The sequence below is a fragment of the Plasmodium fragile genome, assembly GCF_000956335.1.
Source record: "Plasmodium fragile strain nilgiri unplaced genomic scaffold supercont1.80, whole genome shotgun sequence".
NCBI classification, from domain to species: domain Eukaryota; phylum Apicomplexa; class Aconoidasida; order Haemosporida; family Plasmodiidae; genus Plasmodium; species Plasmodium fragile.
Genome location: NW_012192660.1, coordinates 25,714 through 47,494, shown reverse-complemented (window position 1 = coordinate 47,494; position 21,781 = coordinate 25,714). Strand labels below are relative to the sequence as shown.

At 38.2% G+C, this 21,781-nt stretch overlaps 6 protein-coding genes across 6 annotated transcripts; 5 read left to right on the top strand and 1 right to left on the bottom strand.

Annotated features, from left to right (window-relative positions):
• Positions 1–2,978: 2,978 nt before the first annotated feature.
• On the top strand, positions 2,979–4,781 carry AK88_04880 (uncharacterized protein; the record flags this gene model as incomplete). Its single annotated transcript, XM_012482484.1, has 1 exon — positions 2,979–4,781. One exon carries the CDS (start codon positions 2,979–2,981, stop codon positions 4,779–4,781), a length of 1,803 nt encoding a protein of 600 aa, XP_012337907.1.
• Positions 4,782–7,395: 2,614 nt separating this feature from the next.
• On the top strand, positions 7,396–7,611 carry AK88_04879 (uncharacterized protein; the record flags this gene model as incomplete). The annotated part of the gene is made up of 1 exon (XM_012482483.1): positions 7,396–7,611. The coding sequence occupies one exon, from the start codon at positions 7,396–7,398 to the stop codon at positions 7,609–7,611; it is 216 nt and encodes a 71-aa protein (XP_012337906.1).
• A 1,235-nt stretch (positions 7,612–8,846) lies between these two features.
• On the bottom strand, positions 8,847–9,494 carry AK88_04878 (uncharacterized protein; the record flags this gene model as incomplete). Its single annotated transcript, XM_012482482.1, has 1 exon — positions 8,847–9,494. One exon carries the CDS (start codon positions 9,492–9,494, stop codon positions 8,847–8,849), a length of 648 nt encoding a protein of 215 aa, XP_012337905.1.
• Positions 9,495–11,628: 2,134 nt separating this feature from the next.
• AK88_04877 (uncharacterized protein) lies at positions 11,629–12,422 on the top strand (the record flags this gene model as incomplete). The annotated part of the gene is made up of 2 exons (XM_012482481.1): positions 11,629–11,779; positions 12,079–12,422. The coding sequence occupies 2 exons, from the start codon at positions 11,629–11,631 to the stop codon at positions 12,420–12,422; spliced, it is 495 nt and encodes a 164-aa protein (XP_012337904.1).
• Positions 12,423–15,116: 2,694 nt separating this feature from the next.
• Positions 15,117–15,308, top strand: AK88_04876 (uncharacterized protein; the record flags this gene model as incomplete). Its single annotated transcript, XM_012482480.1, has 1 exon — positions 15,117–15,308. One exon carries the CDS (start codon positions 15,117–15,119, stop codon positions 15,306–15,308), a length of 192 nt encoding a protein of 63 aa, XP_012337903.1.
• Positions 15,309–15,424: 116 nt separating this feature from the next.
• Positions 15,425–18,322, top strand: AK88_04875 (uncharacterized protein; the record flags this gene model as incomplete). Its single annotated transcript, XM_012482479.1, has 1 exon — positions 15,425–18,322. The coding sequence occupies one exon, from the start codon at positions 15,425–15,427 to the stop codon at positions 18,320–18,322; it is 2,898 nt and encodes a 965-aa protein (XP_012337902.1).
• Positions 18,323–21,781: the final 3,459 nt, after the last annotated feature.

Below are 21,781 nucleotides of genomic sequence, written 5' to 3'. Positions count from 1 at the left end.
CCCATTTATAAGGTGAAAAAAAAAACGATATATATTTCTTTTAAAGGTATTTGTCTTGCGATTACTTGTTCGTAGAGTGATCTGACTCATTTGCTAATACATAATATACATGCCTAAACCCTTCGGATGTATAAAATATATTTATCCTTTTTCTTAATAATGATACCTATTGCAGTAACTTCTCAAGCGAGGGGTTGGAACATTTTAATCAACGTGGTCATGTACAAAAAAACGAAAGAGAAAAAAGAAAAAAAAAGACTAACCCCCATGCGTGTTATGAATGCATATAAATGTTTATAATAACAAATAACCCATATGCGCCATAGATATAGCCTAGCTGGTTGGTTTATATGAGGCGACGAGGAAGGGCGAAACAGCGCAAGTGCAATATCTAAGTGCGTATATTTTATATGGGCGTTGTCGAGCGGACATTTGTTACGTTCAAATTAAACATATGGCATTATTGGCGGTACATAATTGTTGTATTTGCAACTGTACAGTGCTGTTATACATATAATACGTATACGAATTTTTTTTGGAGGCATTTTTTTTCTTTTTTATGAATACTTTTTCGGATAGCGTTCGGGCGTGCGGCGCGCGAGCAGTATGGATTATATCATTTGCGCCAAAAATAACCTTTCTTCTCTTTTTTTTTTTTTACTCTTTTCTGTTTTTGTGCGCGCAATTTCTCTTTTGTCAAAGTGGCATATATTGTGCCGTAACGTACGAGAGTTATGTTATACGCGTATCTGTGCGCATGTAACATGTATACTTATGCGCATAATAATCACAGTTACATGTACAGTGTTTTACCACCACATGGTATTTGTAATCACTTTCATCTTTTTTCGCAAAAATTTATTTTTTAATCCATATTCTTTACAACATATAAATTTATTTTCATGATCATTTTTTAAAAAAAAAAAAAAAGTGCCAAAAAATTGCCATAAAAGTATAAATGGCGATAATGAAACGATATGTTCATATATTTCTTTTTATATTTTTGCTTAAAATATAAAAACTGAAAATCTTCCTTTTAAGCGTTTGTTTACATGCAGGCGAAGCCGCATATTTGTAGAAGTTTGTTTTAAAACTTGGCTGAGCACAAGTCGACGTACAGTACAGGTTAAAATTGTATGTTGTACGTATGTACATGCGCGCACGATGTTATTTATGCGTACGTGACATACCCTTCGGAATGTACACTTGAGCGTACGATTTCGCAAATATACATATGCATAAACACACTGTACTGATGCGTTCGCGCTTGCGTGTAACGTACGTTTTGCATGTAAACGGGTGTATATGCTCGCCAAAAGCGCCTTTTGGAAGCCATGCCCCACAAATACATGTTGTACATTTGTATAAACACATAACTTGCGCATAAAATCAGTTAAGGTTTTATACGCCCTCCTTGTGTCCCATGCCCCCTCTTTTTTTTTTTTTTTTTTTTTTTTTTTACACGCTGTTTTTATACTTGACACATAACAATTTTTATGCATTTTGCTCAACGTACATGTATACAAGTACATATAGTTTGTTGTTTTGTACATGTAGAGCCCCACTTATTCGTATATTTCTCTTTTTCCCCATGTTTTACAATTTATGTACTTTTTACGGCTTTAAAACGTTGTGTATGTTTTTCCCTCTCCTTTTTTATAAAAATTAAAAATTTTTTTTTTTTTTTTCACCTTTAACGTAAATCTACATAACTGTTGTGTGTAAGTCCATTTCAGCTTCCTCCCGTTTCTCACTCAAAAAGGGGAAAGAAAAGAAAAAAAAAAAAACAAGAAAAAAACGAGAAGAGGAGATGAAATGGGCGTTATTATGTTTCCCCCTTTTGTTTGAGAAGACCGCATACCGTTACAGTTTAACGTATTGATGTTTTATATGTGCAAGTATACACATGTGTACCATGTACACTTGTGTATGCCTTTACGCTTACACAGGATCAAATTTATACACATGCATATAAAAATATCCTCAAGCACACATACATAGTTAACCTGGTCGGTCTCATGCCTCTTTTTTTAAGCAAATTTTAAGCATATAATTAATTTCACGTTTTTCTCAAAAGAACGCGAAACAATTTGCGTCCGTTTGAGGGGGTAAACACGATCTGTGGTTTACACATAATCACATTTGCACTCGTGTGTATGTACATCTTTATTTATACATGTATTTGATGTAATAGGCAGGCACATAACGCGGAAAGAGCCGGCACATTACACACATAATATTTTAATTAATTTTTTTTTTTTTTTTTTAATTCATCCCACGTTTACGTGTTAAAAGTCTCCCCTCACCCATATCACTTTTTCGTACGCACGACGAATTAGGGGAAATTAAAGTAGGCCCTATTTGATATACATATAAATGATATGATTAGCGACAAATATGTGTGCCTATGCATAATGATATTTGTCTGTGTGCGGACTACTGTGTGTATGTGTTTTGATCCCGTGAGTGTGTGATTTATTTCGCGTATGTACAAAAAATTGCTATTTGTATATGTACCATACGTTTTTTTTTTTTTTTAACGTTACGCGCTTTCAATTGCGGAGAATTCACCCCATTCGTATATAGCTTTAAGGAACAGCCCCGTTTTTGCCGCGCGCGCCCTGCTTTTAAGCCTTTTATTACTAGAGGGAAAAAGGGAAAAAATGAATTTTTTTTTTTTTTTTTCACCCTATTTATTTGCATTCTGTTTAAGGCGCAGCATAAATAGTAAAGCTGTGTCTGCTTATTTTATGTAAATCAGTTTTTCGTCCGCTTTGCTTTAACTATTATGATCTTTTAAAAAAGCATATGCATTTTGTTTGTATATGCTATGTGTAATATGTGTGCATGTGTATAAAAAGGTGCCAGACTTCTGTGTTATATATGTGTTACGCGCCGCTTATATACATGCACCACTTACATATAAACGCATTACTCTGCGTAATCACCCCATCATCACTTAATACGCAAAAGAGAAAATGTCATCCGCCACACAATTAGGGATATCGGAGAGGGAGTATGAAGAAGCCCTCGCGGTGGAAAAGCTTTTTTTCCTGTCGTCCAAAGAAAGATGCACTTACTGCAGTGCCGGGAAGCCAACCTTCGTGGATACATACAATTACGAATTTGTATGCGACAGATGCTCATTCAGAAGTAAACACAAAAAAAGAATCGGTGAAGACTCCATCAGTTACTATGATGTACAGAAACTAGAAAAAAAATTTGGAGTAGCATCTTCCTCATATCACAATAGCAGCAATAAGCATCGCCGAAAATCTGGCAGCGGTCATCATCACCACCATCATCATCATCACAATAATGAAAAGAAGTCCAAGTCAAAAAGTAGACACTCATCAGGGAAGAAGCACATTGAAGTGCTGTCAGATGATAATAGCTCTTCATACGATTATGATGATAAAATAAGAAAAGAAAAAAAAAAAAAAAAAGATAAAGAAAAGGACAGAAGCGGGGGTGATCGAGATAGAGATAGAAGAAAAGACAAACATAACAAAGATAAATATAAGAAGAAAAAGAAATATGATGAATCTTATGATGACTTTGATGATGAATTTTGTCTTAATGATTATGATCATACCACTCCTGGCATGATAGGAATTATGAATTCGAATAATATGAACAGTTCAGATTATAAAAACAACAATATGGACAATGGCTTCCAAGACTTTGATGGGACTCTCATGCCTTATAATCAAATAGGGGATGGTAATTTTAACGACCTTGGTGCTCCGAACGGAATGAACCAAGGCGGTGTGGGTCATGGGAACCATCCCTTTGACTCTCCTCACTTTGCGAAGGACCACTACAATTCGAAATACATAAATTCGCCGAACACCGACATGGTGAATGCTGCAAACAACCCGTTATGTTTGGACGATTATAACCCTCATCATTATAATAACAAAATGGGTTACTCTAACAATTATAATATGAAGATGAGCGAGGAGGGGGAGTTAGGCAAAATGAAGTACGGCGCCGGTGGACAGGGGAACAGCCGTACAGGTGGCAACCACCCAGGTAACAACACAAGAAATAGCAGTAATAAGATGAACATGCACCTTTATGACCCCTTCGACACTAACATCAACAACACCGGCGTGGACAAAAGCAGATACAGTAATGGGGCCGTGGATAATGTAAACTATTTTAAAGGTTCAAATTTCCCGAACAACCAACAGGGAAATATGAACAACAGACTCTTCTTGATGAATAAGAGAAATTCTTTAAACCACAATTACAATCAACAGAATAGCAACGCCAATTCCATGTACAGTCATTTTGCAAACACACAAAATCCATACATGATGAATAACCAAAATATGATTAATGCTAAGATGCTTTACGATAATAATATGAATAGTTCTAAGAATAAAAACTTTCACAATAGTAACCCTAACTCTCCATTTATGTTAAATGGTGGTACAATTAGCAATGCAAATAATGCCAACGGCGCCAAGGGTGCTCACACGAACAACATGAACAATGCAATGGGGTACTGCAACCAGGGCAATTTAAATGATAGAACAAAGTGGCATGACAATGGAAGCAGCAATAACGCCATTAACGGTGCCATTAACAGCGCCAGCGGTGGTGGTAACCATAGCAGCAATAATACTGGTGGTTCGCACAACGATGATTTTTCCGCTGTCATTGTATCAGATAAAAATCCATTTTCTCTTCAGAATATTATTTCGAACAATAAAAACTCCCCCAATTATATGAACACCATGACGGAACAGATGAATCCCTACATGTATAAGTAGTGAATGGATTTTGCTGGAGGGGAAGACTTGATTTTTTTTTGAACACGCGCGTTTCACTTTGGTAAAATAACTTTGCAATTTCCTAGACCGTTTTTGTTGCTACCCATCGGCTGTGCCCCCTCCCCAACCACCACCTGTTAGTTTTACCGACAGAAGATTCAAAGCTACGCGATGATGCAATAAGTGATCGTACAAGCACGTGGAACTCTAAAGTATGTTGAACTTTTTTTTCTTTGGCCATCATCTCCTTCTTACGTCTTCATGTTTATATGGGCTATTTCTGCGCTTCTATTTTTTTTTTTTTGTGTGCTTATCCCATGCTCATATTTGCCCCTCCTGTTTCAACAAGTTCAACGCAATCTGCACCATCTCCTCTTCTTCTTCTCCCCCTTGTGGTTTCTTTAAACCCACCTTATCCAAGCACCACATATACAACCTCCTGTATGTGTGCCCATGTATATATGTATGATCCTTCTTCACGTTTGGCTTTTTCAACTTTGTTTTATTGTTGTTTTTAAAATTTTTTTTATTAGTGAATTTTTTTTGGGTTTTTTTTTTTTTTTTTTTTTTTTTGTTGTTGTATTTATGTATGAAAAAATCTGTGGAAATATGCAGTGTGGTTAAGTTTTGAAGTATATTCCCAGGTGTAAGTACAATACGTGTATACATGCGCATCGACATGCGTGTGTAATCACATGCGCCTGATATACTCACACGCGTGTATGTTTTATTCCTGCTTTTTTTTTTTCATGTAAACCGAATTAACGGTCTCCTCATTTTACAATTTGTAAAATTTACCTACTTTACCTTTTGCCCCCGTTTTAAACGATGAATAATGCTGCGCCGTTGTGGCGCTCGAGCGGCGGGAAGTAAAATGACCGGGTATGTGTGTACATATATGTAAGGCTAATACGCTAACTTTAGCCCAGGCAAAATGGTCACTAGTGTTAATTTTAGCGTACTCCTTAAAGTCTCTGCGATTGGAGACAGTCCCTCATAGCCATACGTTTTCACTTCATGTGGTGAAACAAAAAAAAAAAGGGAAACAAAGTGTACTGATTTGTTTAGCAGGGGGAAGAGGCAGGAGGGGATTTTCCAACATTACTACAAGGAGATGTAGACGGATGGTTTGATTTAATATGAGACAAGGGGAACGGAATATATATAAGGTAACAAAAAAAAAAAAAAAAAAGACGATAATCCTTGTTGTACCAAATGGCCCATAAAGTTCTTATGCAGGTTTACTGGGAGAACGAACCCTAATTAAATTTATACTTGGTGTTACCCCTTACTGCTATCGCCAAAAAGATATACGACTGAACCGTTACGATACGCTCAAGAAGAATAAACAAAATTGACCTCCTCGCGGAAATGTCTGAGTGGGAGAAGCTTTGCAGCTTGTCACTTATCCGCTTCTTTATATTGGCCCAACCATTCACCCAACTGCTGTGTTATCAATGCTATATACCATGCCAGGTTGAACATGCGTTTTTGTGTAAACCATTTGGTTTTCCAAGAAATGCTCGCCCGCTGCATACCGCTTCTTCCTCCACATTGGGTTAGCAGTTGGCATATCATCAGGCTCCTTTGGCATAGTCGTCTTTACATTTGCGCTACATCCCCGCATTTCACTCGATAAGAGATGACCACCACGATTTTTTGACTTACCAAAAGGAGTCACGTTTCATTATCCTTATCGTTGTAACTGTGGCTTGTCGTGGTTGCCCCCGTTCGTTTGGTGCACTTTTTCGTATACCGTTGCGTGTTCTCTGCTGAACCACCTCTTGTTAACTCCGTCACGTACAGTTCAATTAATACATATAATGCGGGGTCCTTGTTGGCGGCATAGAAATTGGAAAAAAAAAAAAAAAAAAAAAAAAAAAATTCTTGCCTCAATAATACATTTTAGTGTTATCTACTTTGCGCAGTTCAATTTTTGTACACCTTGGGAAAGGTGAATGCTAGTTGTTTTTTTAAAAATGGTTCAGCAATTTTGCGCGAAAATGAAGTTAACAAGAAAAACGTAATTGGCAATTTATTAGAAGCTATGCATCAGCTCACTAAATGATTTTCCAAACATTTTTTTTTTTTTAAAGAATTAGTGACACAGTTTTTTATCTCCCTTTGGATTTTTCCATTTTTTATTTTTTCCTTTAATTTTTTGTCATTTTTGCGTGTGTTATTTTTATTTGTTAATAATCACGTTAAAAGAGTGAATCTTTTTGCCCTTCTTTAATTGACTTTTTTCTCCTTTTGCATTTTTTTTTTTTTTTTTTTTTTTTTTTTTTTTTTGAGGGCAACGATTTAATAACTCTTCTCCGTTTGATGACATAGCATATTGCCAGGTGAGCTGTGTGGAATAGTTTGAATTTTCCTGCGCCAGCGTGGGTGCTCATCATGTTTATAAATGTTCATATGTACGTATACATATGAGCAGAACTCCATTTTTGCCTATATGCGTACGCCGCGCAGGCAATCTCAAATAGGGAAAGACACTTTTGGAATATCCCCTGTGCTAACTGTACACTGACAAGTGGACTCTTCTATCCCAGAAGCGCGCAGCGGAACAACCGAACAAACGCGCAAGTGAAGAACCCAACAACCGAAGCCCAAAATGACGAGAGGCAACCAACGCGAAGTGGACAGGATCAGGTCATCTAAACGAAATGACAAGGCAAAACAAAACAGCACCGTTAAAGATGCCTCGAAGAACTTGAACGTTATTTGTAAATTATGTAGACACACTTTTATGTGTACAGTTAACCAGTCCATCCTGAAGGAACACCATGAGAAGAAGCACGCAAAGCATGCGTACGAAGATTGCTTCTGATATTTTTTTTTCCCCCTTTGTCTTGTCTTCACTTTTTTTTTTTTTTTTTTTCGTTTCTGCGCCTATGATGTACAATCAGTTACGCATGCGTTTGTTTTAAAGTAGTGGCAAAGTTTTTGTAAATCGTTGCGTAATTCGAGCGGGTCCCTACCCTCTACATATGCACCTACACGTTTGTGCTTCTACACCCCTTGTTCACCGCTCCTTCATTCAGCCCTTTTGATTTTAATTCATATTGTGGATGAGTATATTTTGCTAAGCAGCGTTCCTACATTTTTTTAAGTGCCCCACGTAGAACTTCCTGCTTCCCTTCCATGTGCTCCTTCTTACACGTGCACAAATGTCCATATATTTGTGTATATGCAATATGTACATATGTTTGATTCGAGGTAGAGGGACCAAAGCAACGAAATAATGCAACAGAAGAATAAACACCAAAGTGGCAATACAAGTACAGGTTATAATCATACACACCGCTTATAGTGTCTCCGATGTGGGCTGAAGCGGCTAAATTTTTATAAGAACGAACAATTTGACACGCATCGAGGGGCAGTTTATACCCACTTGAGGAGGATTAAACGTAACCTCAAGAGGGTGAGGGACTTGAATAAATAGGATTACCCTCAATGGGGTGGCACTAAAATGTCCCAATTGGCATAGATGTGCACATACACGTGGGAGAGGAATCCTCTCCTCCTTATGACTGTTCTTTTTTTCTCTTTTTTTTTTAAATTGCAGACTTAAATTTTGTGTTCACATTTTTTACAAATAGACAAAAAAAAAAGGGGGAGGGGGCAAAGAATATCGGAAAATGTGACATAACGATGAAGGTAAAAACACACAAAAAAAAAAAAAGTAAAGAGGTACGCAAGGAGGTGCTGAATGATGGATAAATTAACCCATTGCGAAATTAAAAAAATGCCAACTCGCAACGGTTAATGAACTTCATCCCGTCACTCTTGAATTTCTTTCATTGTACGACATGAACAGTGGTGGGAAAAGATCCTTCCTAATCTTACTGTTAGTTAATGCCTCTGTTTTGTCACAAATGTGCCCCAGTGACGAGTTTGGGTGCACCAACAAAATGGGCGAAGCTCAATGCAGCTGACCCGTTAAAGTTTAGGCTTAATGCTGTTATATATGTACCTTCGGTATTTTTTCAAAATTTTCCTTCATCATGCAGATGATCCCGTCGTCTAGGAATCCACACGCCTGTTGTCATTCTTAGTAGAAGTTCAAGAATTGGCATTGAGCGCATCGGCATTGTCTCCCTGATCGTTTATGCTGCTCCTCTGGTTGTCAATAGCATTAGATCTAATTCGTTCCTCATTTTGACTGTCCTTACTTGGGTCATTGTCAACATTCACATGACTTACCAAGTCTCGAATGACATTATTAAACATCTTCCCATTACCATGCATAGAGTTTGATGAAGGAGAAATGTTACCAGAATGTTTATTTTGTTGAACCCCTAGCATGCTACGGATGCTACTGCTACTTAGGTGCACAGGGTGTGAGTGAAATTTACTAGAGTAACCATGATGACTATGCCTGTCCCTGGGGTACCTACCATGGGACATATGATGGCGATGTGAATGACGCGAATAATGTGACTGGTGCTTCATATTGCCATATTTCATGTGCATCGGGAAATTTCCTGGCATCATATTATTCATCATTGAATTTCCTAGCATATTATTGTAAGCCCTGTCTCCTAGAAACCCTAAAAAGTTCTGTGGGGTTATACCTTCTTCCCTTAGTAAATTTTCGAAATACTCAATTTTTGCATTTATGTGTTTTCTCCCTTGGCTGTGCTGTCTGCGCCCCACTGGGGAGCTGTGTGTTAGGTAGATGTCGCAATATTCACAGTAGTACTTCGGCATGATTTTTCAACAAGATAAAAGGAAGTAAAAGACAATTCAATCCACTTTCACAATGTACTTTTCTATCGGTACGCTGCTCACGCAGGAGGGGTAATTTCTACACCTCACACGCAACTTCCTTCTCCGGGTATTTTTACAGGTCAATAATATTATACCTCTCTATGCTGGATAGCCAACTGCTTTGCTTTTTTCAAAAACAAGTGCTCACATGCGTTTTTGTTGTACAGCCTGTCATATGTGTCATTAGTGTTTGGTGCGACTTATGTTTTGCCCTTTTTGGTGTTCCTGAGAAACGTTACAAGTGACTGTTTTTTTTTTTTTTTTTAACCTGCTATACACAGGTGTCAATTGGTCTTCATAAAGATTTGCTCTCTGGTAAGGGGGAAGAACCTACTGGTGTTAGTTCTCGTGTCAAGTTTGTTCGTACAAAGCCCCACGCACAAATGTGCCATATGATTATTTATGGGACGAATATAACCCTAATGTGAACACAAATTGGGCATCACTGGCGTGGGAATATACTAATTGGAAAAATGAAAAGTTAATCCCCCTACATGAGTAAACACGCTGACTGTTCATGCTATGTGAGCGCGGCCAGAAGGTGACCTCTCTGCCTTTTGTTGTTCACCCTATAACGTTCATACTTCTATATTTTCCGGAACTGCTGCATTACTCATCTACGCTTGTATGTATGAATAGATAAATGTATTCACCATACCAAGCTCTTACGAGTGATTATGTAAACTTTTTTTTTTTTTTTTTTCGCTCCACGTTTGTTGCAGCAATGAAAAAAGGGGGAATTGTAAAGCGTTATAAACGTGTCAAAAAAAATGTCAAAGGGGGCAAACAGGAGCCAACAGAAACATTAAAAGAAAGACTTGAAAAAAAACGACGAGTTGGGCTGGCCAAACTGAAGCGACGTGCGTCCGCGACGTGCAAAAAGGCAAATTGGAAATAATAAAGCGGGACACAAGTATAATATTATTATTATGCCACCAACATTGCTACGCGCAAATAGGCAGCAGCACAAAGTTGAGAAATTGCGAAAAGTCCAAAAAAATTAGCCAAAACGAACATTCGTATGTTTGGTAAAAATACCTATGCATGCGTTTTCACTTCCTGAGAGAAACATAGGCATTAAAAAACGCTGATGATAAAATGTATCCTCCCAAAATGTACATCATATTTTAATAACGTGAACTTTTAATGAATACGCGCACATGACAAATGGGTGAAAAAAACACTCGTGGACATTTTTAATAACTATTTATATATACAGCTTGGGAAAAGGCGTAATTTAAACGAGCATTTTTCCTTTATGAGTTTGCAAAGCTGTGAAAAATTTACTTTTTTTTTTTTTTTTTGGGTTAGCATCTCCACTAGTTGAGCGAAATGTCAAAATTGCCTTTACTCGCATTGATATTTCGGGATAACAACTATGCACATAAATATTTAGCATTTTCACGATATTCACACGAAAGGAAAAAAAAACAGCAAATCATGTTTATAGAAAGTTATTAGCATTGTACAAGTGAACAAGTCCATTTTTACGTTACGTCTCCGTCCAATTTTCCATACATATATAAAAGAGAAATTTTCCCATTTGATCAACAAGTTGACACACATATATTGCATATCACTTTAAACCCCTCACGTTTGCTCATAAATCAGTGGATAGCCTATGAGTACCTGCTTCGAACCGTGCTACCAACGCACACGCACACACACGTAGGACATCCGCCTGTTGAGGTAATCCCAATTTGTGCCGATTAAAAAATACCTTAGCAGCAGTACCGTTATAGGAATGTCGCCATGTCTCCCAACTGCTCAGCTGTGAGGAAAACGCGTCCATTTTTTGCCAGCGCCATGAAATGAACACAAATGCACTCATGAACAAATACATATATATATATATATCCATGTGTGTGTTTCCCTTTCCTTCCCTTTAACTTCAGTGCGCCCCAGTAGCAGCGACCCTTACAGAATTGTTTTCCCCTGTAAGAGAAGGCACCTACAGGAAATCGGAAACAACCCATGTGTATGCAGACATATGTTAAGGGTGGCTTGCACAAATATATGCGCTCCTAATATTACCCATTTAGGATTAGCTTGATTTTTGCATACCTCTAGGAAAATGTCTAATTTGGCGAAAAAGAGATTAATTCGGGACTTTAGAAAATTGCAAGCTGATTCACCATATGGAGTTAGCGGCTCCCCAATAGGAAATGACATTATGAAATGGCGAGCGGTTATTTTTGGGCCAGCAGACACCCCTTGGGAGGGAGGTAATATAAATAGAGGCTAAGGGGGGGAAGAGTTATATCCTCCTGCCCCTTCGAGGATTATGCAAAACAAGTGAAAGGAATAACCCCCTTTTGGAGAAGCAAAAGCTGCACTAATTTGTTACGTTGCTACGTGTGGTACACAGACAGGGGAATACTAAAAAGAGCGTGCTTACCGAAAAGGGAAATAACGCCATTGTTAAGGGTGCCATCGATAGGCCGCCCCTATGGATGACCTCAAAAAAAAGACGTCTACAACGTGATCTTGTAAACACGTCCTCCCTTGTGTTCACTCCCTGTAGGCACCTTTCAACTGGAACTTTTATTTGGAAATGAATACCCAAACAAACCTCCCAAAGTCAAATTTTTGACCAAAATGTTTCACCCAAATATATACATGGACGGAAACATATGTATTGATATTCTCCAAAAACAGTGGAGTCCTATTTACGACATTTCTGCAATACTGACCTCCATTCAGTCCTTATTGAGTGACCCAAACCCGAACAGCCCAGCCAATCAGGAAGCTGCCCTCCTCTTTGTGGAAAACAGAATTGAATATAACCGAAGAATTAAAAACTGCGTCAAGGATTCCATCAGTTTTATCGATCACAAGGTGCAGGAAGAGGAAGACGGCAAGGCTTAAAAGGTTTCAGGGCGTCCATACGACACGTACACACATATATATGGGCACCTCCCCGTTCGCACGCCGCATGTTTGTTTGCCATTTGATGCAGACCGGATTTAGTGGCGTCTTCCTTTGCACATCACAGATTCGAGATTGCATATTGCAGGTTGCGCATTGCGGATCACACCGTGTATTTGGTATTCTCCTGCTGAGCCGCATTTTTTTTTTTTTTTATGCGTACATAATTAGAAGAGTATGTTTCCTTTTTTTTTTGAAAAATCGTGTGTTGCTTACAAGTGTGGGCTGTGTGCGAGGTGATGTTATTTTGGCGAGTCTGTCTGTGGGCATATTTGGCGCTTCTTTTGGCAGATGAAGAACGATGAGATGCAGAGGTGCCGACAAAATGATAAAGGATGTATGAAGAACTTCACTGTTAAAGGCAAAATGACATCACACCACGCAACCGCTGTATATTGCCCTCCCCGTCTTTTTATGTTTTTCTTTTTTTTCTTTTTTTTTTTTTGTTCTCTCATAATTAACTCAGTATTTTTTTTCAGTTCTTTATGCAAATTTTTGTAATTGTTTTATAATTTTTTCTAAAGTGTTATGAAATGCACACTTTGTCATTTATTTCCCTCCCCTTTAGAGTGTTTTGCATTTTATAACGCATACGAATATGAGAAAAATGTGTGTTTTTTTTTTTTTTAAATTGTGATGCATTTATTGCATGTGTGCTGTACATCTACAAGTACGCCCACCCGTTTGTACATAGAGCGGTATACGCCACACGTATGGTTTTGTCATTTTTTTTGTGCCTGTTAAAACTGTCAAAGGTGGAAAAAAAATACTCCAAGCTTTTGGACAAAAACGTATATGACATCATATACGTGTTATATATGTACATGCACAGACATGTATTTTACGTGCACACAATTCGTGAAAAAAATTCCTATTTGTAACTATGAATTTAGCCCTTCAAAATTTGCACATTAATTTATTAAAGACGGCGTGTACTCATATGTGCTTTGTATGGCACTGTCATTTGGGACACATTTTTCTGAAAATTGCGTCTTTGCGTTTTTATGTAAACAGATAGGACAAATGTTCTGTGGAAATGCACAGAGGACGATTTTTTGGCGTATGTTTATGCTTTACTTTTCGTACACCTCGGGGATGGTAAGGTTTAAGGTGAAGTAGTGAGGTATGCACATATACGTAATATGTATACATATTTATATGTGAGTATTTTAAACGCACGTGCTGCCCCCCTTCAGTTGCGCAATGTAGGCCAATTTGTGCAGTCGGAAAAATGGAAGACATGTGCACATAAAACAATGCTGTATACCCAAACAGATCAATTGGGAAACGCTCATTGCCCCCCACACAACATGCAGTGCTTTTGAATGCCCTCCAACATGGGAAAATAATATAATATGAAATTATATTGTAAACGTCATAAATATATGCCTTTTTGAAATAGGGCATGTGGAAGAGTATGTTTTGTAAAATAAACGTTTGTCATGTTTTTTTTCGCAAACTTTCACTCCCAATGGGTCGCCCTGCAGGTGTTACCAACACACATTGCCATGCTACATGCACATATGTACAGGAGTATTGAAGCCGTGTGCATAACCATCCACTGGAAGGAGCACAAACAATATGCAACGCCAACAAAAATAACCTACGCGTCCGTTCGTCATAATCTGGCTTACGTGTGTATGATGGTGTTTACATCCCCGGGAAATTATTGGAAAAAAAAAAAAAAAAAACAGCTAAATGTAAATAATAAGGGCAAAAGTATATCCTTATTTTTTTCACAAGGACCACGAATGATACACATACCTCCGTGTACATATGTAGGCACGCAGGCATGTACTCATCTACCTTTGCTGTCGCGACGAAATAATTTTTTCCCCTTGTTAAAAGAACAAAGTGTCACCGGGCCGATTACAACAAAAAGAGCTTTGAGAAAAGGAAAACCCAAATGATCTGGGCCCAATTGTCCATGGCACAAATTAAAAAAGAAGGAAAATTATATTAATAGTAAAAAGGAGAACAACGGCTGAAGCCACAGGAGGAGGGTGAATCGATGAATAAAATGAGGGCATTTCAGCACGCGTCATCAAATAATTATATGTGCGACATACGTATACGCATAAATGAATAAGCAAAAGGTGCTTCAATCATGCATGTACGCAATTACAGTGTAAGTAGTATACTTGTATTCTGGATGCATAACTATCCTCCAATGGTAAAAAAAGTATAACCCTATATGCAAGCGCGTAGAAAAAAAAAAAACTATATATATATATATATATATATATATACTTGTGAATAATAGAAAAAAAGAACCCGCTTCACCTTGTCAAAGCTTAATTTTCAATTATATACGGTTTACCTCTCCTTTTTTTTTTTTTTATAATATATGCTGTATTATTTCAAGAGAGGAAAAAAAAAAAAAAAAAAAAAAAATGAACTCCCCCTTGTAGAATCCATATATATATATATATATATATATATATATATGTACGTAGTTACATGCGTATAATAATGCGTACAAATATCCTATATTATTCCTGTGCAACATTTTTAAAAAATCTATGATAGTTGCTCACCATTGTTAAGTTTTCCTTGTTTCATTCTGCGTTCTTTCGAAGGGCAGCATAGTGATGTAATCATAGGTAGTTGCAGTTTAAGGAAGCAAAATGTTTAATGCAAATTTTTAAGAATAGGTATTTGTGTGAATATATTCTTAATAGAAGAGATTTAAAGCTGAAGGGACGAAACGGGGGCAGCAGGGAAGCCAAGAAAAGGAGAAGAGAGAAAGAGGAAAAGGGAAAAGTGGGCATAAGTAAAAGGAAAATAGCTATAAAAAAAAGTGGCTCAAAACATAGCAGATTATAAGGCGTAGGAAGTTTGCTAATTGCAAAGGAAAACGCCCCCCTAAGCGGAATAGCAAAACTAAACGCCCCATCAACACGGGGGCGAACGGACACACAAGCACTTCCCTGTCAGCGGATATGTTTTCATTCGGCCTCAAAAGAAAAAAAAAGGAGGAGGAGCAATCCGTCGAGGAAAAAGCAGATGAGGGGAACGAAAGCCCTGCAGGTGATAAGAATGACAACAAGCAACTGAGCGACGAGGATAAAGCCAAGGAGGAAGCGGACAATGAGGAAAAGCAGGTAGATAGTAGAGGCACAAATAGAAGGACAAGGAAAGCACCTGTTAGGAAAAAAAAGAAGGCACAGAAGGAAGAGGAGGAAATTGAAGAAGAAAAAGCAGAGAAGGAAGAGGAAGATAAGAAAGGCAAAAAGGGTAAGAAACAGCCGCAGCCTAGGAAAGGTGCCGCGAGGAAGGGCAAAAAGGCTGCCGCAGATGAAAAGGAAGAAAACGACAATAAGGACGAGGCAAATGCAGCGAACGACGAAGCAGACAAGGAGAATGAAGACCAGGAACGAAAGAAAGAATTAAAGGTTGAAGAAGAATTAAAGGATAAGGACGCCAAAGCAAGCGCCTTAACACTGGAAATTTTGGGAGATATCCCAGATGCTGATATGAAGCCCCCAGAAAATGTTCTATTCGTTTGTAAGCTCAATCCTGTAACGGAAGAAGATGATTTAAAAACCATTTTCGCGAGATTCGGACCCATCATATCGTGTAACATTGTAAAGGATAAAGTAACAAACAACTCACTCCAGTACGCTTTTATTGAATTTGAAAAGAAGGAAGACTGCCTAAATGCCTACTTCGAAATGGACAACGTCATTATTGACGACAGAAGAATACACGTAGACTTCTGCCAGTCTTTAGCAAAATATAAAGGAGAAATAAAAAACTGGAAAATCGAAAATAAGGTTGTCCTGGAAAATATTAAAAAAAGGAAATTGGACCAAGAGGATACCAAAAGGAAGAGGAGGGGCAAAGTAACTTCCGATGGAGAACCGAACGATGAAGAAGAAGAAAACATTCGGGTCTTCAAATACGAAAGTGATAACAACACAAAGGAAGAACATGAAAATAATTCCAATAAGGAAGCAAAAAAATATGAACAAAAGGATAGCCCAAACGAAAATGCTCCGGAGGGCGGCAAGTACGACCAGAGTAATGAAAAAAGATATAACAACTCTAAGTACTACAAAGACAATTATAATAATTATTCCAATCAGTACCCCTACAGAAGGTATCCGTACAAATACAGATATAATAATAATTACAATGCCCCTTATGGGAAGAACTTTTTCTATCGAAAAAATTATAACAACAATTACCATGATAAGTATAACTACTATGATAAAGTCAGAAAAAATAGCATGTTCAACAAAAGGCATTATTCTCCAAAGGATAGTGGTGGTCACCGAAATGACGACTACTCCAGTCGGTACAGAAGACAACGTAGTCACTCTTCGGACAACTCGCAGAAAAAGAAACTAGATAAGGAAGATGCAAGAACAAGTGAAAATAGAAAATATAGTAATAAATCGATGGAAAAATCTCCCAAAGGAGGAGAACATGATGAGTATGACTACGAAAAGGATGGTCAGGGGGAAAGAGGATACTCAAATGATAACAATGCAGATGACGATAAGTTAAAAAGTGGAAAAAAAATGAAAGATAGGGATGCCTCTACATCCAGACCTGGTGAAAATGGCCATTATAACAAATACAATCACGAAAGGGGGGCTGGTGATGATGAACGGAATTCCAATTATAAAATGCATAGAAAAACGAATAGGTCACGTTCAAATTCTGTTAGGATGGAAAATAAGGAAGACCACAACAAGGGGTACATGAAACGTGATGGATATAATAACAATGATTATTACTATGATAAAAAACGAAAATACGGACAGTACGATGGGCCACCCAGGGATTACGAAAAAGGACGGGACGACGGCTACGCTTATAATAATGACTATTATAAAGGCTCCTACAATAAAAGGCAGAAAGGGTATCCAGGAGACGAGCACAATGACAGGTATAAGAATGCATACCCAAAGTATGTGGACAGGTATGAAAAAAATTTCTACCCAAAATATGAACGAAAGGATTTTTACGACCAGGATAAAAAGTATTACGATGCGGACAAAAAACCCAATAAGTACAAAAATGATGAGTACCGAAAGTATGACAGGAGCCCTGCTTACAATTACAAGGCAGAAAATAAAAAATATGGCGACAAAAACGAGGATTATTATAACAAGGCAAAGTATAACAGGTACAACTCTCACGAGCGGGATGATACTAAGAGGTATAATAAGGACAACAGAAATTACGGCAGCGGCTACAAGGACGACAAGAGCTATGGCAAGTATAAGGATAAAACATACGACCGCGAGGGTGGCGAGGATGCGCAGAGGGGCCCCAAATATTACAACAGGGAAGACAGAAAATGGTACGACAGGCGCGATGATAGAAACTACTACAAAGACACCAAATCGAGGCAAAAGGATGGTTACAGACATGATGACCTCGACAAAGGAAAACGAGACCAATCGTATGATAGAAAAAACAAAAGGGACGATAGCAGAGATCGCGCTAGTGACAAAAAAGGTTACAACTACAAAAGTAAAAGGGGAAAATACGCGGACGGAGAAAATGATGATGATCATTATAACGCCTCTCCCAATACAAAGCGAGACAGAACAAATAAGGACAACAGAAAAGGAAGGTCAAGATCGTACTCCGACGCAAGTCATAACAGTTCTGCTAAATATGCGTCCAAGGGCAAAAATCAAAAGGAAAAATATTCGTCACATGATAACAAAAATGACAACAGGAAGAAAAGTTATGACGATGATGATTACGAACAAGATAATCGCTCGGTTAGCAACTCGAAAAATTCTTATTCAGACAACCGGGAAGATAGAGACAGCTCCTACAACCCCAAATCGGAATCTGCTAATTCGGCCTACTCATGAAAAGGTGTTGTCAAGTGAAAGTAAATATGGAACACGTTACCTGTAATTTTCCGAGCAAAGTGGGCTGCTATGTAAAAATGCATACGCTGCGGGGGAGTGGGGTTGCCCAAGGGGCCCACACACCGCTGCCATTGTTAGCCATGCCAGTACGTACGTATACCAATATACATGCATGTGTCCTGCACATGAACGTACCGCGCCCACCTACATATGTATATTTCCATTTGCTCCTTCTCCTGTTTGTTTAGTCACAATGTAATAGCATTTGATACACCCCATATGCTGCGCACAATTTCTGAATTTTAATAAATAACGGATTAATTTAAAACCAATAAAAAAAAATAGAGTTATTAACGCTCAACAACGCGCAATGCTCATAAGATGCTTCATAAATATATGATGTTGTTCATTACGGAAATGTTTCCGTATTTTTTAAATTAACACAACCTGTCATATGTTTAAATCGGCACATGTGTATAATAATATATACACCCCATGTAGCATATATATATATATATATGAGTATGCAAAAATATATGTATATACGCCCTCATTTATATATACGCATTTAAAAGCATATGTTTTTATGGGCCTCTTTGGGATTGCAACGTCCATCTTCCCCTCACCAAGTGAATGTACATATTGATCGCTTGTCTGGATTCGATCTGAACGGAAAATGGATGCAAAGTATATTTAAAAAAATTTTTTGGCTGCTTTCCATGTTCCCGATGCCAACATAAATCTGTATACCTAAATCATCTGCAACGTTTTGAAATGACCCATACCGCCGAAGGGGACAAAGCAAAAGGTTCGTATGAAGCCGATGGGGACTTCCTTACCAGTGTGGAAACAAAAATGGAATAAAATTGGAGAACAAACGGGTAGCAAAAAGGTGGACCGCCCTAGCGTCTTGCCCCCCTCTTCACATACGCACTGCTTTGCTTACCCATTGTGCCACTACACTTAAATTTCCACATTGAATTACAATTTTTTTTTTTTTCTCATATATTTGATGTGTTTAAAAATTGTGTTTTGTATATTTTTTGTGCCCTCCTTCACCATCCAACGCTGCACACTGTACCATGCCTCTTTTGTTTAGCGTCTGTTCACCAAGAGCTGTACGCTGATAAAACTTATGCATAAATTGGTACACGCGAAAAAAAATTTTTTAAATTAACAAATTTGAAACTGCTTATAGGGGAACGAATTTTTCTTAACCTAGGGAAAGACCCTTTTAGTTATACCCGCACACTTAAGGGATGACATGCACGGGAAAGCTCATATTGCTCACGTGTTCCATTTGTATGTACAACGCACACTTTACACAGCCATGTCCTGTGCTTTATAAAAGAGTGTAGTATGGGCACAGTTCCATGGGCCTGTTTTCGGTGCCTCTTTCCCTCCAGTTGAACCACGCACGATAACACACTTGTGTAAAGTCTCTTCTAAAGTATATGGTAGTGGCACAAATGGGCTATATGTAAGCACGCAAATTTGGATCGCGCGTTTTGTGTATATAACCTCTTTTGGGGGGGGAGGTACGAAAGTAGAACCTGTTCAAACCCTTTTCCTCCAACCGATGGAGAAATCCTACATAACGACATTCATTCAATTCGTAATACCTCCTCATCCTTCACGTATCCTCTTTATAAACATATTAAAGGCACGTACACATAGAAACATATTTGCACACTGCGTCCATGATGTGTACTTGGAGTTGTAACTGTGGGGGTATTTCTAGGATGGAAACCCCTCAATGGACGGTGTATATGTTATTCCTACAAAGCTTTACGCAAAAAAAACAAAAAAAAAAAAAAAAAGGGCAGGGGCATTCTCCTTACACTTGTTCAATCTTATTCCCATGTCAACCTTTGTTGTAAATCGCACCCTTCGAAAAAAAAAAAAAACATTCCCATTTATTATTTTCCCTTATGCGCTATACATATTATGATTTATGTGCACAATACTCTAATGGGGGAGGTTGCCTTATTTGTTCCATAGCGGCTCCACCCCTCCACAGCCTTTTGCGTTCATATTATTTTGCCGCATATAAGTGAAGGGGGGCCAAATAAACAAAAGCGGCACAGCATGGTATGTGGCAGAGTTACGCACAGTTATATGCGGAATGACGTAAAACGAAACAAAACACATTCGCGAATGCCAAACGACATAAAAAAAAATATATGATGAACGTGGGAAGGTAAACGTGTGAATATTTTACATATGCATTGCATATATATGAATGGGCTGTGCATGAAGGATCGTTGAACAAAGGGACTGTGGGAGGTGTATAAGCACGCATACGGTGTACATGTATACACGTAGGGTATAGCCATATTGCATATGAATACGCGGTACGTAAACTATGTACGTACGCATACACGCCACAGGTGTCCTTGCGCAGAAGCGGGGTGGCGAGCCCTTCTGCACTACTCGCAAAGCCCTAACGTAAAATTGCGCATAAAATAAACTCCGTTTGGGCACTTTAAATCGTAGCACACGGCGCCACGTATGTGATCTGTGCGAAAAAATTTTTTTGCGTCAAAATAAGCAATAAGGGAAGCACCATTTTAAAAAAAAAAAAAAGCAAAGCAATAGCGATGCGATAAGAATGCGAAAGAGATGGCAGTGAGCCAGTAGCAATAATGAAGTGAGGACATAAACACCATATTAACTTTTAAAAAACTCTCTTCCCATTTCCTCTTCACGTTTCATATGTTTATACAAATATATCCCTACCGTATGCGTACATTATATAAAAGGTACATGTACATACGTATACATGTACGTACGCACGTCGGCCATGTAGCAGGAAGGGAACAAACGCCTGGAAGAAGCTTTCTTACGTTTTACAGAAAAAAAAACTCATTTTTTCCTAAAATTCAGTAAGGGACTTCTTGCAAACAAGAACATGTTTTGTCACTTTATTAAGTAAGGAAGCTTGCATGCGTACGTGTAACACATAACGTGCGCCCATGCTTGTACTGGCGCATGTGTTCATAGTACCTGTGCTCCCCCCCTTTCTTTTTTCTCCCCACGTGTATACGAAGAGCTGAGCGTTTTTCACAACGGGTGGAAAAAACAAACTTTCCACATATTTGTGAAACACTTGCGGGTACATGTATACACATGCGTGTGCACCTGTTTGTGCATTGAGCCAAGTGTTCATCGCTCGCGGAGTTTATTTACACAACGCAGAGGGTGTACATATTATATATATACACAACACGCAGCAGCGCTCATGATTATGTAACACATTGTCAAATGCTTGAGCTCGAATGTACATACCAATTTTAAGGCTTGCCACACTTAATCCACGTGACCCTTAATGGACAATTCGCAAACCATAACCACCATCACCCCCTGTGCAGCTCCCTTCCAATCTTGAAGAAGATTTTTACTGAGTAGCGTTACATCCTTACGCTTTTCTTTTTTTTTTTTTTTTTTTTTTTTTTTTTT